We start from the raw sequence: 15,962 nt of genomic DNA, 5'->3' as shown, positions 1-15,962 counted from the left end.
TCCCCTCTAGACTCTATGATCTAGATCCCTCACACTACAGACCACTGCCACTGCCACTGCTCCTGGTCCCCTCTGGAATCTATGGTAAGACACAGCTGCCGAAGACACCACACACTTGTGTCACATACACGGTGAACTAAAGCTGGTACTGACATGGAAGCTCCCTTCTTACCGACAAGTTTTCACAGTGCTAGAAGGTGATAAGGAGTTGCCAGAAGAGACCTGTAACCACCAGTCATGTCCAGATGTGAGGACTGGGCCTCACTGACTCTGGCAAAACATGTCCACCACAACAGTGGCACAAACATCCTGGGGGCAACTGACCACTCCCCGAGAGGATTTAAGATTCTCTTCACAAGAATATCCCCCTACAGCTGGCTCTACTAACAGACAGAGAACTAGACAGATAGATCATAGGCCCTAGGAGAGAACCTATTATTATTACAGTGCTAAATGGACATAGTATCCCACCCGCTTCTAATGACTGATCCTTCTACTCATAGACCGAAGCGTCATCGGATCCGAAGCGTCATCAGATCCGAAGTATCATCGGAGCAGCTCATACTTTGCAGTTGGTGCTGTGGTGACAAAAGAGAATGGCCCTCACAGACTTACTTGTTTGAATACTTGGTTTCCAGTTGGTGGAACTGTTTGGGGTTAGGTGTGGCCTTGGTGGAGGAGGTGAGTCACAGGGGGGCGGGGGGAGGGCTTGAGGTTCCAAAAGTCTATGTCATTCTCAGTGTCTGTCTCTCTACCTTGTAGTTGTCCCAAGATGTGAGCTCTCCACTACTGCTCCAGTGCCATGCCTGCCTGCTGCCATGTTCCCACCATGGTCGTCATGGACTCTAACTGTGCTCAGCCCTAAAGTGGGAGGGAATGGTTACTTTGGAGAAGTGGCATTTTGTATTCCTTTCACTAGGAAACTTGAGGAAAGTTACCATTGGATGCTGACACTACTCAGCAAGTCTGTTGGGAAGCGAACACTCATACGACCTATTGAATGCAGTAACTGAAACAGGAGCACTTTATTTTCATAATGGAGAGGTCTGATGTCCACTTCCTTCATCAAAGACTAAACTTACCAGCAGCAGTAGTGGGATACCCTGACAACACATGACACTTGATAAGATGTGTAGAAGTGATTATCACTCATAGTATGGCCACAAGTTTTGCCTGAATAAAACCATGATGAAATAGATAAATTTAAAACACTGACATTGTATAAGACAATTAGCCCAAGCACTTTCCTTTCTAGGTTAACTGAAACTTGACACTAATACAACTGATACGAATAATATAACCACCAATGAAATGAATCTTGACCGGGTGCTGAAGATACAAAGCTTGCTTAAGGCATTTTTGGCATAACTAGGGATATCTAAATGTGAGCATTCATTAGATGGGCTTTCCTATTACTTTTATGAGTTTCCATATATGATAAAGTACATTTACATAGAAAGTCCTTTGTTTTATCAGATGTATGGTGAAGTTTCCATAAAGAAGAGTGGATACCATAAACTTATTTTAGTTTTCATCTCAACATTGGATTTATCTATCAACCACATGCCTATAATGACAAACATGTCGAATATGCATGAATGAGTAGTTGTTATAGTATATATTCATATTTATATATTGATTGACTTGCTAAAAAGTAATATTTGGGGCTGGTGATGTGGCTCACTGATTATGATCCCTGACTGATCTTCCAGATAACACAGGTTTAACTTCCAGAACCCACAAGGACACTCAACTGTCTGTAACTCGAGTTCTATGGAATTTGATGCCCTCTTCTGATCTCCATGGGCAACGCACACACATGGTACACAGACATATACACATGCAGGCAAAACATTCATACACGAAACATACAAAATAAAATGAAAAAAGTTATTCTTATTGAGGAGTAGTAATTTTTACCCAATCAGAGAGATGGATTTCTTATAATCATTAGCTTTTTCTCCTTATAATCAGTAGAAGCTGTATCTGAGGGATGGAGAGTTGGCTTGGTGCTCGAGAACCCTGGCTGCTCCAGAGGACCTGGGTATGATTCCCAGCACCCACATCATGGCTCACAACTGTTTGTAACTCTAGCTCCAAGGAATCAAACGCCCTCTGAAGGCATGACGTACATATGTGAAGCAGACATGGACATTCAGACAAAACATTCACACACACAAAATAAAAATAAAATAAACACCATTTGAGAAATAAATTACTCCCCAACATGGTTTTAGAGACGCTGTATATTAGAAGACGGAGAGGAGTTTATGAGCTCTGTGACTGTGGTGTGCTTCCTTGCAGCTTGGGAAGAACGCCCAGCCTATGCCACTCTTCACTGATCTATTCTACTTCTCAAATACTAATAACAATTAAAATTCATACCAGAAGTAGGGTCATATACTTAATCCCTACATATATAATCCCAGCACTCAGAAGGGTGAGGGAGAAGGATTGCTGAGTCTGAGGACAGCTCACTATAATACATCAAGACTGTCACACACACACACACACACACACACCCCACAGGCATGTACCACTAATACTATGAGTATATAAAGTCAGTAGATATTTGACTATTTTTAAACTACTGCCCAAATAATTTAATTATGCTAACTAATAGTTAATATATATTGTACTAATTTCTATGAAGAAAACAAAACAAAACTAGGAGCAGTAATTTCCAACATTTGCTAAATCTCCTCCATATCTGCAAGAAGAGGCTCAAGTTTGCATATGCTATGACATGCTATCACATGCTACCACATGCTACCTCATGTCATAGATATCAATCCAGGGCAGTTAGGTATGTGCCACATGCCACATATTACACTGGCAAGGCCAAAAGTACATTAATATGTGTGCTCTCTCTCCCACACACATGCACACACACACACACACACACACACACATGCACATACACACACATGTGCACACACAAAGCATGTGTGCACAAAGTACAGTCCTGCCTTGGCTCTTGTTTGGAGACACTATTTTTGACAGAACACCGTCTTTCTTAGGTAAAACTCTGCTCACATGTTAGTTTCTTTATGCCATGTTCCTTGGCTAAACTATTTAAATATCGACTATTGGGCCAGCAAGAGCTTGTGGGGTAAAGGCACTTGCTGCACAAACCTGGGGACCTGAGTTCAATCCCTAGAACCACGTAAAACTGTCCTCTGACCTCCACACATGCACCCTACCCCCAACCATGCACACAGACACATTCAGTAATAAAGTTAAAAGTAATAGTGAGCAACCTTACTCTGCATGTGACTCTACCTCTCCCGCTCTGGTTTGGATCTTAAGTTTGTCTGCACACACCATGTACTGAAAGCTTGAGTGATGGCTGAGAAGCAGGATCCAGAGGTTTACCAGTGTTGTACGTGGGAAGGCGGTAATAGGGGTCAAGGTCTTTCTGCTTCCTGGATACCACAAAGGAGCAGCTGCGCTCTACTGCCCACCACCTGCTGTGTGACTGTGCTTTGTCACAGCCTCTGAGAACTGAGTCCAGGTAAACCTTTCCTCATTGTCCACTGACATCTCAAAGCATTTTGTCACCTAGTGAAGCCCTGATTAGGCCATCTCCTCATCACAAAAGCACATCTGGGTTCTTACCTAATATATGAGTTCCCATTTCCGATCCTGAATGTATGGGGATAAACTATCTTTATAATTAAAACAAAACAAAAGCCAAGTCTAAGCAAGAAAAGAGTTATTGAAGAAAAAGTTCACTTACTGGCTTGGTAAGATACCAACAGTGTTGGAAGGTGGGAATGCAATTATATTACCTACAAATAATGATATGATTTCATTTCTTTCTTTTTAAAAGACAATTTATTTATTTTATGTATATGAGTACCCTGTAGCTGTCTACAAACAAACCAGAAGAAGGCACCAGATCCCATTACAGATGGTTGTGAGCCACCATGTGGTTGCTGGGAATTGAACTCAGGACCTCTGGAAGAGCAGTCAGTGTTCTTAACCACTGGGCCATCTCTCCAGACATGCTTTCATTTCTAAAGGGAAATTATAAATTAAAATTTTAGGCATAATCAAGATTTAGAAATTTCCTATACCTCGATGTAAAGAGAAGTCAGTTTTTAAAGACTATCATCCTATTCCTTCTCCCTGTAAAGGTGCAGCAGAGCTGTCTGGGGATCAGAGCTGTACTTCACTCAGCCACCATCAGAGAGGCGTCCTCCTGCAGGAGACAGGGACCAACCAAGAGAGCCATGGCTGGGCAGTGCGCAGTGAGAGGCTTGGAACCCTCAGGTCCAAATTCCGTGTCTCCATCAGACCCCTCCTCTCAGGGATACAGACAAGGAGGCCGCAAGACTCAGAACCAGAGGGGAATGCCGAGGAGACAGTATCTTCTAGACAGGACTGACGGACACATGGACTCACAGAGACTATGGTAGCAGGCGTGGGCCTGCAACAGGTTCAAGCTAGAAGGGGCCCCAGTGCTGAGAAGGGCAGCAGACACAGCCCCCATCCCTGACGCTGAAGCTGTCTCCAACTGGCAAGTGCTAGCTTAGGACAAATGACTTTTCTCCAGTGGAGTCTCAGTGGGAATGCAGACCCACTAAGGGGGCCCCATGCCTAGCAGTAGATGGCCAACACAGAACTCAGTGGTATTTTGGAGATATTTTATCGCATAAAGCTTTTATTTGTTTTTAAAACTTACTCGTCTCTTGCTTATTTATTAGGGTTCAGATTTGATGCTTTTATGGGTTTTGTGTGTGCACGTGCGTATGTCTTGTACTTTTCCTTTCCTCCCTCTATTGCTCTGTTTACTTTATTATAGTTCTTCTTCTTCTTTTTAAATTGGCCTGTTTGTTTTGTAAAGAAAGAGAGAAAGAAGACATGGAGTTGGATGAGTGTGGAGGTGCAAAGAGATGGGGGAGGAGAAACAGATCAAAATATACTGAATGGGATCAAAACATTCTGCATGAAAATTGTTTTTAATAAAAAAGTTAAGTTATAATTCTTATAATTGCCTTTGCCATTTGCTTTTAAGCCGTTTACTTTTTTTTTGGTTTTTCCGAGACAGGGTTTCTGTGTAGACCTGGATGTCCTGGAACTCACTTTGTAGACCAGGCTGGCCTCGAACTCAGAAATCCCCCTGCCTCTGCCTCCCAAGTGCTGGGATTAAAGGCGTGTGCCACCACCGCCCAGCAGCTGTTTACTTTCAATTCTTTAAATATTTACTTCAAAATACATATTAAAGACTCAGATGATATCAAACTTCATGTTACTACCAAAAGTAGGAGGAAGAAAATAAGGTACCCCCTGAAAAAAGAAAGCTCAGGGACATTAATAGGAATAGATATTTAGATAGATAGATAGATAGATAGATAGATAGATAGATAGATAGATAGATAGATAGATAGATATTTTCTCAGGTTCAATAGCCATAAATATGGGGAACTCAGTCTCCTGAAACAGAAGAGCAGGTATACAAAATAAGCACATATACAAGCATACCTATTTTACATCTGTATTTCAACATGTAGTACTTATTCACTCTGAACTACAGTTAGTTTTTAAAGACTATCATCCTATTCCTTCTCCCTGTAAAGGTGTAGCAGAGCTGTCTGGGGATCAGAGCTGTGCTACAGAACTGTTAGCAGCTATATTTTTAAAAGGAGAACAGCAACTGGAGGCACCCAGGACTTGTGAGACATTAGCTTTGTAAAAGGTCAGCAACAGAATGCAGAATCTCAGGTTCCAAATGCTGTTTAGAAATCCCTCGGACAGACAATAGTGCTCTGGACTGTATACACCACCCAGATTGCTAAACAGTAACATGGAACAGCTAGGATCATTTAGTAAGTGTCGTATGCTTAACCAGCCCCCTTCTCTTCCTGTCCCCACAATGTTCCATGCCAGCTCCTGTTAAGCTCACCACTGTTACACGACCATGACTTCTGTGCCTGTTGGATTCTCCTAGGCTGGGTGAGAGTGTCACGGTCACTTGGCCATGTGCTGGGCTGAGCCTCTGCACAGAACAGCCCCTTCCATTAGCACAGCCTAGGTATTTGCATGGACTCATTTTTAAGTATTTGTTTTTTAAACCAAGGAACAGTTTTCATTAGAGTATTTCTACAAAAAGACAGTGCTTTTGAAACTACTTTCAAAACAGATAAGAACTGTTCAAAAGTCATTCTTAGGCCCTTCTTACGACAGTGTGTTCAGAGAGAAAAGTGCATTGCAATGGACACATAGCCCACTCGCTGGAGAGCCCACTCCTAACACAGAGCCTCTGACATGACTGTAAGATGCTGACAGTCACCTCATGCACTCCCTTGTCAGTTTCTGAATGTGTCATCGCCTTGGCTCTGAGACGGGCAGGCAAGGTGCTGACTAAGAACAACAGAAAGAATGATTCTTTACATTTCATTCAGTTTTCATTCAAGGAAAAAGCTTCCTGACAGTGTACACTTAAAATTCTGGAAAATACAAATCTACACTTTGGTGATCTTGAAGTGTCTCCTTCCCAGAAGGTCAGGCGCCTAAATCTCACCTCCATTTTTAGTTGACAACTTTCAATAAGTGATGGATATTCATTTTCAGAAAACATTACCAGTAACTTTTATGATATCATAGATACTCACTACTCACCCCAAACTGACTAAACCACAAAATGCAAAAGCTCTTAAGTTCTCTCAGGGAAGCCCTGGGACTATTTCAGTAGATACTCTCTTCAGCCTGAGGAGAGTAAATGAGAAAATGTAGGCAGCTCTCTTCCTCCCAAAGCTCATAGTAGATACAACTTAAGAAGATGCTTAAAACCAGGCTTTCTCCTGTAATAGATCTAATGAAGAATTACCCTGAGTCATAGGAATTTATAAAGGAAACAAGAATTATTATTTATGAAGACCTACTTACTTAGTTACAGAAGCACCTACTCTAAGTAAAGTAGCAAATACAATACTTTTAAAAACTTCCCTTTTGTAGAATCAGAAACACTGGTGTGAGATGCTGGGAGTGCCTGCAGCACATGGCTGGGAGGGGGAGGGGAGGGGAAGCTCATGCACTGGCTCTCACTGAGGAGCATCATGGGAGCTGTGAGCACTGAAATGAGTGCCCTGAGGACAAGGCTGCACTCATTTTCTTTAAAAAACACGCAGGAAGTTTATTATCAGAAAAGAAAGTAAAGAAAAACTTGTCTTGAATTTGAGTACTTTGAAATGAATTCTATCTAATATTACTTTATATGCCTTATTATGTGAAAATATGCAAGTTGTCAACTTCAGTTGTAAACTATAAAGATGGTAAAATACAATCAACGGTTGACAGAAAGCTTATTAAGACAGTGAAAGTCTTGTTCTCACGTCAACATGACTCAGCCATTTTACCAGGGCCTCCTCTCCTTGTCCCCCCCCCCCCACACACACACACCACACACACACACTTTGAGTGAACCAACATCCCCTATCTCGATCCCTGGAGGCACAGTGCTAACTTACAGGCATGAAGCACTTTGGCCACAGTACGATTATTCAGTCCTCTGCTTTAGATGATAGAGCAAAAGAGGTTTTGCCACCTAAATGTTTCAGTCAGTACACCTACGAAGCTCTCTTTTGAAATAATATCCACGTATCATTTGTGTAAAAGAATTTAACAGAAGAGATTCCTGAAGTGTAAGTCATTGAACACAGGGTTTTGTTTCCCTTTCTAAAATCTAGTGGAAAATTAGAGAACTTTAAATATTTTTTACTTGAAAAGTAAACATTACTTTTCATCACTAACATGAAAAAGGTCACCCAAGGCCATAGTGTATGTACAGACTAAATTCTCTCTGCTGATGGCTACCAGACTCTCACGCTCTGACCTAACCGAGAGAAGTAAGAGATAAACACAATTTCTGTGAAAGTCACTGGCCAGAGCCCAAGCTAGCCTCAAACTCCCTCTCAATCTTCAGCTCCGGATCCTCCTGCCTCAGCCTCCTAAGTGTAGAATTTACAAACACATTCTTTTAGTAATAGTGTCAGAGTCAAGTTGATAAAAGACCCTAACTCTTAACTAAGGAAGTCTGTCATTAAGAGCATTACTCACATCCAATTAAAAATCAACAATGCTTTACCAAATGATTTCCTTGGGGTCAGATACAGGCTTAAGTAGAAGTAGACAGAAGAGAACTGAACTCTACACAGTACCCACAGGCCACGCACAGCTTTAAAATTAAGGTTTGAGTTCGTAAGTCACATGAGTAATATTTCATGTACTCAACATTCACATGAGGCTCAGGGGCAACAATAATGGACTGCACACAACTGAAGCTCAGGAAAGATGCCTAGGATAAGTCTAAGACATCAGACAGTCACTGCTACCTGAGTACCAAAGATGTCGGCATATGCAGAGGAAGAAAGAGTGGAGCTGTGGAGGAACAGTCTATTAAAGCCTGTCAGGGACCAGGAAGCATCTAGGAAAGGAAAGAAAGAGGACTGACTCGCAAGATAAGAAAAAACCCAGCAGAGTGTGGTGTCCCGGAAACCATGCATTAGGAAGTAACCAGATGTATTCAAAGCTGGTGATCGGTCAAGTAAGATAAGGAGAAGAACTGGCTGCTGGCATTAGTAGCCCCAGGGCCACTGGTAAGCTTGAAAAGAATATATTAGAAATGTTAAACTTTCCTACAATGGAAAAATGTGTAGAAACAACTAGGGACAGACATTCCTTGGGAGTGTGTGAGGTTGTTTGTGTGGATATCATCCTTGCTATGAGAAAAGCTATGAACATGTAACCAGCACATCTGGTGGAAGTCAAACTGAAAGAAACCTGGGATAAATAAAGATTTGAAGGTTTTAAAAAAAAAGCCAAACAGGCTGGAAGCCCTAAATAACAGGGGTTTGCCCAGCACTTCTCCGGGGGTTAGCCAGGAGAAGCAGAGCCAGTCTACAGAGCCAAGGCTGCTAGCGTACAGCCCCTGTCCCAGCTGTTCTCAGTTTGGCAAGTATCCTGGCCTAGTTTTCCTGTTTATCCTAAATATAAACTGCACATTGTTTGTCCCAGCCACAAATGTAAAGCTTCAATAAGTATGCATGGGCAAATGAATGAGTGAGATTACAGCTATTCACACAATAGAAGAGGTGAATCATACAACTAGTCCTTCATCTTTAGAAATTTACAACAAATAAAGAAAAGCCATTGGCATGAAGAAAAACACAGAAGTGAATAAAAACAACCAAAGACTGGAAACCTCTGAACAGAGGCTTTGGAAGACTGAGGGGGGGGGGGAATGGCACCCACCCACCGCACAGAACTGAGGAGTTGTCAGAGAGAGCATGGACCCACCCATCACCTGTGAGGCAGAGCATAGGACCAGAGAACTCTGAGGGAGGTTAACTAGAGAAGGGCTGGGGGTCAGAGGTGAACCTAAAGCCTGCCCAGGAAGACTGGCAGTGTGAAGCTCTGGGACCCTACACCCACTCACAGCAACACTGTCACGGGAATCAGTGTCCCACTAACAACTGTGAGACAGAACATCGCCTGTCAGATTGGTTGTTATATTTACTTCCATCACTTACGTAGTAGCTCTGTTATACCTGTCCTAGCCTTCCAATTTTACATTTGAACTTCCTGTTCAAGACGTTATAGGCCAATCATTCTACAAATCTTCAGAATGTAAATAGGACAAATCAAGAAATAATTAACACACCAACTAGAAAGCTTTTTAAATGGCATCAGAGTATCATAAAGTGTGAATTCACTACTCCTTACATATCCTACTATTCTGGAACCCTCAACCAGAGGTGAGCATGGTTTCTCTGTGTGTCACCAGTGTTCTCAGAAAGAGCACTGTGGACAATTCAGGCAGGTTAGCTATTTAGAGTGGCAGGGATGCTGTTAAGCATTGCGGGATGTTTCATCGTGTCCTGCACGTCTATCCCTGATGCTGATATAGTATCCCCAAACATCTCCAGGTATCTTTAAATGTCCTGGGGCAAGGTAATTCACCTCCTGCTGGGAATCACTAGCATTTAGTTTTCTAGTCTTTTTTTTCTTTGTCTTAGCAGAGAATTTCAAGCAGAATTCTAAGACATATGTGATAAAAATAAATGTTGCAATTACTATACTTATAAAAATTGAATTCATACTTTGACTACGTAGGGTTACAAAGTTTTCATATTCATTAATCAATCAGACCTTATTTAAACTTTTCCTACAGCTTAAAATGTTCAGTTATATGCTTGTATCTTTCACTGGCTGTATACCACTGGGCAAATACTGCAATATACTTTGAAGGTTCTTGAAGAGAAGAAATACTGCCACACAAAGAAGTGGCTAAGAGACAATAGTTTAGAGTAAATTTCCTATTTTGAACAGATGGGGGAAAGCTTAAAGTTGTAAGGCTGAAACCATATGTACCTTACAATATTGAGTAACATGACTTTTCTTAGAACATAACTGGCTAGGAAACAATGGGCAGACCCACCACTCATTTGAATCTGATGATTAGATAAGAAAGGTTTGCATTCATGATCTACCTTCTGGAAACATTGGGATGAATTTAATAATCATGGGGAATACCATGCATAGGTTGGAAAAATGTTATTAAAAACTAAGAAATGACATATACAATATATTACAAATTATCAGCAGAGTTAAACTAATTAATTATTTCTAATACAATTATTAAAATTAATCACTATTATAAATGGAGGCTAAATCTGAATACTTAAATAGTAGATTAACATCAATCACTGGATACTTACTTAAATGTTCTTCTGGGAAATGAAAGAGTAACTCACACTCTTAATATACAACAGCTCAAACTCAAGTTTCAGAGATTCCAAATACAAAGGTAAACCTAACAAGTAAAGTCTCAGTATTTGGGGAAGGAAATACAAACAATGACCCATTGGAGAACAATCCAAGTGACTAAGATCCAAGCACGATCAGAAAACTCTAAGTATGAAGTCTGTCATTCTCAGGCCTCTAGTGTTGACTGCTGAGCAGACACAGGAGAAGAACGATGTGAACATTAGCTTTGGAAGGGTTCTTCATCTCTGCTGGATTTGAGAGATGACAGAATTAAATCTAATTAAATCCATTTAATTAGATTAGATGGCATGACCACCTGTCTAACACACACATATATTCATCCTGATCTCATTTTTATAATTTAAAAAATACTAATTATTTATGAGCTACTATTGCTGTATTAATGCTAAAAAATTAAAACAGTATCCCCCTACATTTTATCAATCATTTTATAATTGATTTCACCTTGCATGCTACCATACTAGATCTTTAAGAAAACCAGGTTTGCTAGTCTCTTCTACTTACTGTATGAACATTTTCACAGGCTGTCCCTGCTCCTCAAATTTAAAGCTCTTCTCTTATAGTATGCACTAACTTAAAAAAAAAACAAAAACACACAAAACAAAACCTCAGTTCAAAAATCACTGAATATTTAAATATTTCTTGTCTTTTTCTAACTACAACAAAACCTGCTGATTCTGTGAAGGTAAGCTCCAAAATCTAATTATTTTAATAATTAATGGAGAATCAAACCCAGGGCCCTCAAGCATGCCAACCACGACATCTTATTGATTGTGTGTGAGTTTCTCATCATGCACCCAATCCCACTCATCTCTCTGTCCCCAGATATCTGCTCTCCACCCTTGCAACTCGCCCCCCCCCAAACCAAAACTAAAACCAAAGAAACTGCACTGTCAGTGTGTCTGAGAGAATGTCCTTTTGTCCACATATCTTTACTTGCAAATGTTTATTGCAGTGACTTTGGCTTCTGCTACACTATCAATACTGGATCCTCACCAGCCTCCTCTCTGATATCTTGTTGCCCTGTGTCATGGAGATCCTGCAGCTTTGGAGGTGCAGGACCAGTTTCTTCATGCAGAACAGTACATAGATGGGGTAGATAATGGCACGTGCCAACTCAAAGCCCTGGATCTGGGCTTGGGTGGTAGCTGGGCTGGTCAGCTCACCAGTTCTCTCACACCCACACAACCAGAGCCAGCTCTCCAGCACTGCCTGGACTATCGCCCAATGCCAAAGCCGATAACAGGCAGGGCCAGCTCTCCCGCTCTCATAGCCTCAGGCTGGCCCACCTGCACTCATACCACTAGGGCAGCTCTACTCTGCTGCCCAGGCCAGGTGCAGGGCAAGCTCTCCTGAGTGCTGCAGCCAGCAAAGGCTGGGAGAGCAGGGTGGGCATCTGTCCCTTGCCCACACCACCTCATGGCAGGCTAGGGAGCTTTAGATTTTCACCTCAGCAACCAGCACCAGCATCCTGTTTGGCTAACTGCAACTGTTTAGAAAAAGGTAAAATGGTTTAGTGACTCACTGAGCAACAAAGGCAGAATTAGAAAAGTGACATTAACTCCTCATCTGAAACTGTCTCTTCTACACATTATGGCCCTATTAGCCAACAAATGTAACAAAATGTTTAGTAACAAAATGCCGTTCTCCTGTTTTGATGTTACCTACTATAGAAAGACACTTTCTTAAGAGGCGACAGAGTTGGGTTATGAGAAACATCTTGTATTCTTCTTCATGCTTCTTATGTTGATTCTGAAGACAGTAAACCCAGGAGATGCTTGGAAAGAGGGTTTTGTTGGGTGGCCATCTGTGGGGCAAAGCATGATCCTGCCAACCCATGTACTCGTAACAGATCTTGACATGCTACCTCAGTTTTTAAGTCTGTTTTGATCTTAATACTACATTCCAAAGATGACCTCAAGTTGGCGTTTGGATAGAAAGCTAAAGTCTCAACAGTCAATGAGCTCTCGTGGGTATCCTTCCCACTGGAAACATCCTCCGTGGCTCCCCTCACCATGCCCTCCACCCGTGCTTCTCAACACCCTGTGTTTGCTGTCCTTCACACCCTTTCTCTCCTTAACAGCTTACTGAGCCAGGTCTTAAATAAGATTTTCTCCATTATTTGGCCACAATGATTTCAAATGAGGATGGGGAAGTCTCGAATAGCCTCATGTTGTTTAATCTCAAGACATTTTGCATATTTCAAAGGCAAGAGTATTTTTATGACCCAAACAGTGCTCTGAAGTGAGAAATTCAGGCGCTTCTAGGTAGAGAGAGGACACCAGCTACCCAGGCAAAGGGAAATTAGGAATCAGATCAAAGACACCAAAGACCAAGTCTTTGTCACCATGATGTAGGTATTGAGAAGTATTTTTTTTAAAAAAATAAAGTCTTTCTTTCAAAACCATACATTAAAAGCATTTGATTCTTTTAATACACTAAAGTACAATTAAAGATATCTGCTTACAGAAAAAATAATCAGTTCATTTTGGAGATTTTCTTTGATCTATGACAATTAACTAATTTTTTTCATTTATCTCACCACTGAATTGAAATTTTGGAATTTTGAAAAGTCTGAAATCAGAATTCAATAGACACTCTTTTTCAATGAACAGTTTAAAGTTCGTTAAGTAACACTGGTGAAGACTGTGCCAACACTGATGGGCTGAGGGAAGTCTTTGAAGCTTAATTTACTTTCCTTACAATGGAAACCCCCTTTTAAACGTCAGCTGTGTTTATTGAGCCATTCCATTTCCTAATTTTTGCCAAAATGTATTTTTCCTTTGAAACACAAGAATCATCATGTTTCCAGCTTAGATGTAATACAAACTCAAGTTTATAATTAAAAAGATACAAAGATTAAATGAACAAAGTTATTTTATCTTCCTTGACCTATCTATTTAATCTGAATTACATTTAATTTAGAGAAATGATATGAATAAAAAATACACAATATGTAAAACATTCTCTTTGAACAATAACTTGGAAAGATGATACAAACACTGCCCTGCTAGCAGTGAAAAACTTTGATATTTTTGCCCTCATCTACTCATAAGAGTGAATAGACTATTAAATAATCTATTTAAATAATCCACATTAGGGTCTAGATATGTGGTCCAGCCTGGTCTTGAAGTTGTAGGCTGGGGCATTCTTCCTGCCCCAGCCTTTGAAGTGAGTGGAACTAGGTATGGACTACCATGTCTGGTGTCATATTTTATAGAAAAGACTTACAGAGGTGGCTGAATGGGACCCAGACTTAGACCAAATAACAGAATATAATTTCTCTCCTGGGAGCCTGCTGATTTCACTAGAGATCAAATACCACAACACACTAGAATGTGGGCTTAAAAAAAAAAACTTAATAAATGACAAGCACAAATCTATTTAAGACCAAAGAAAATGTGAGCTCACTGATGATCAAGAATTAAGATGTCTTGCTTGACACCTCTGTTTCAGAAATGACACTTTTCCCAAATGGCAATTACATATTCCAGTTACTATTTAGAAAAACCTGGCAAAGTAAGCGACTGTGAGCCACTGGGGGTTGTAAGCTCTCTCGTGGGTATTGGAAACGGAACTCAGGTCCTTTGCAATTATACTCACTCTCAAGTACTCAGCCATCTTTCCAACCTCCAAGATTTCTATTTTAACCATTATATGTACACTGTTTGTTTCTGTGTCCCTATATTTCATGTTCTAACAGATGTGTATAATTAAGAAAACTTACTTATCCACATTTAAAGCTTATTTGAACATAAGACAAACACTACAATTTTTCTAAAATATTAATTCTTTAACAGCGGTATGCAATGTATTTTGATCCTATTCACCAAAACTCCTTACCCATCTCTTCCTAGATGCACCCTAGAATTACAGAATTGTCATACAGAAACCAAACGCCTCACTGTCTGCAGGGTTGAATAAAGTGAAGCTTGAAGAACTTGTTCAGCCTCTACAGTCCTCTACCCTCCTCTGTAAGGGGCTGCACTTGAGCAGCCGCTCACTTGGCTGCGAGCGAGGACTTCTTCCTCAGACACTAACTTTTTAATGAAAAATAATTAGTGGTCAGTTTACAACTAATCACATTTTTATTTTCTAACACATACACATGTATAATATATAGTGAACTTTGTCCATTGTCATCTTTCAAAATAAAGATTATTATTTCTCATAGATACTTTGATATCCTTTGAAAACCTTGTTCAAGTACATTTAAAATATTAGTCTAAAATTTGCAACTGTACAATTTATTTCAATTCCGTGCTTAATGTAGATTTTTAAAGTAAACTTTCTGTATGTTCCCTTAGCTTGCTAACTTGAAGGGCTGGGGTTTCACTTCAGCTATGTAGCCTTTTTTATCCACCAAAGCCAGGCTGTTTTGGTTTTAGATAGAATTTAAAAACAGTTAAAAATAAAATTACCCATAAGCCATTGTTCCTTTATTCATTTGAAAAACTCATATTTCATATGTCATGTTTAGGTCTCCTGGTTTTGAAGTTTTCAAGGATCTCTTTAACAGGATATCAGTTCAAGGTAGTTAATGTTAAAGTTACCAAATCTGAACTCCCACATCATTTCTATGACTTAAGAAAAGAGATGCCGGGACAGACTTGGTCAGGAGTGAAGACCCAGCATTAGATCAGCACCGTGTTATTTCTGAAGAAAAATAAGTCTATTCATGAAATTAGCATTGAATGCTTAAAAGAATGTTCAGCACAAGAAAGCTGCTCACCCGTCTGAGGGAGTCCAAACTGATGTATGATCTCATCAGTGGTCAGCACGAACGCCTGCTTTACCCTGGCCTTCTTTGCAGGGCCTGGTGGTGGCGAAGTCATTGAGAGATTTTTGTTGACCTGCAATAAAAAAGGCCAATCAGAAAGGACCTTAGACTTCCCAAGTCACAGACACGAGAACTGGATGAGAACTATTTGCTGACTATACAAACCAGGACATGTGACAGGCCAAGGGGAACGGCAGCAATTCAGGTGGCTAGTTTTTATGGTTGGAAGACAGGACAAGCTTTTTATTTTTTTTTATTTTTTATTTTTTGGTTTTTCAAGACAGGGTTTCTCTGTATAGCCCTGGCTGTCCTGGAACTCACTTTGTAGACCAGGCTGGCCTCGAACTCAAAAATCCGCCTGCTTCTGCCTCCCAAGTGCTGGGATTAAAGG

General features: G+C 40.6%; 1 protein-coding gene across 6 annotated transcripts in view; it reads right to left on the bottom strand.

Moving 5' to 3' along the window:
* Ahi1 (Abelson helper integration site 1) overlaps nucleotides 1–15,962 on the bottom strand; it is a 129,036-nt gene that overhangs the window by 49,468 nt on the left and 63,606 nt on the right. For 5 of the 6 annotated variants that reach the window (XM_021221070.2, XM_029532960.1, XM_029532962.1 and 2 more), the window contains one exon: nucleotides 15,524–15,644. In XM_021221070.2, coding sequence (XP_021076729.1) covers nucleotides 15,524–15,644 — 121 coding nt within the window. Of the gene's footprint in view, nucleotides 1–471; nucleotides 475–9,336; nucleotides 9,341–15,523; nucleotides 15,645–15,962 lie in introns of those variants that run through there. The other variant, XM_029532964.1, reaches the window with a different exon arrangement.

This window comes from Mus pahari, chromosome 21, assembly GCF_900095145.1.
Source record: "Mus pahari chromosome 21, PAHARI_EIJ_v1.1, whole genome shotgun sequence".
Classification (NCBI taxonomy): Eukaryota; Metazoa; Chordata; class Mammalia; order Rodentia; family Muridae; genus Mus; species Mus pahari.
Note: the sequence above shows the minus strand (reverse complement) of the source record. Positions and strands in the feature narration are given on the sequence as shown.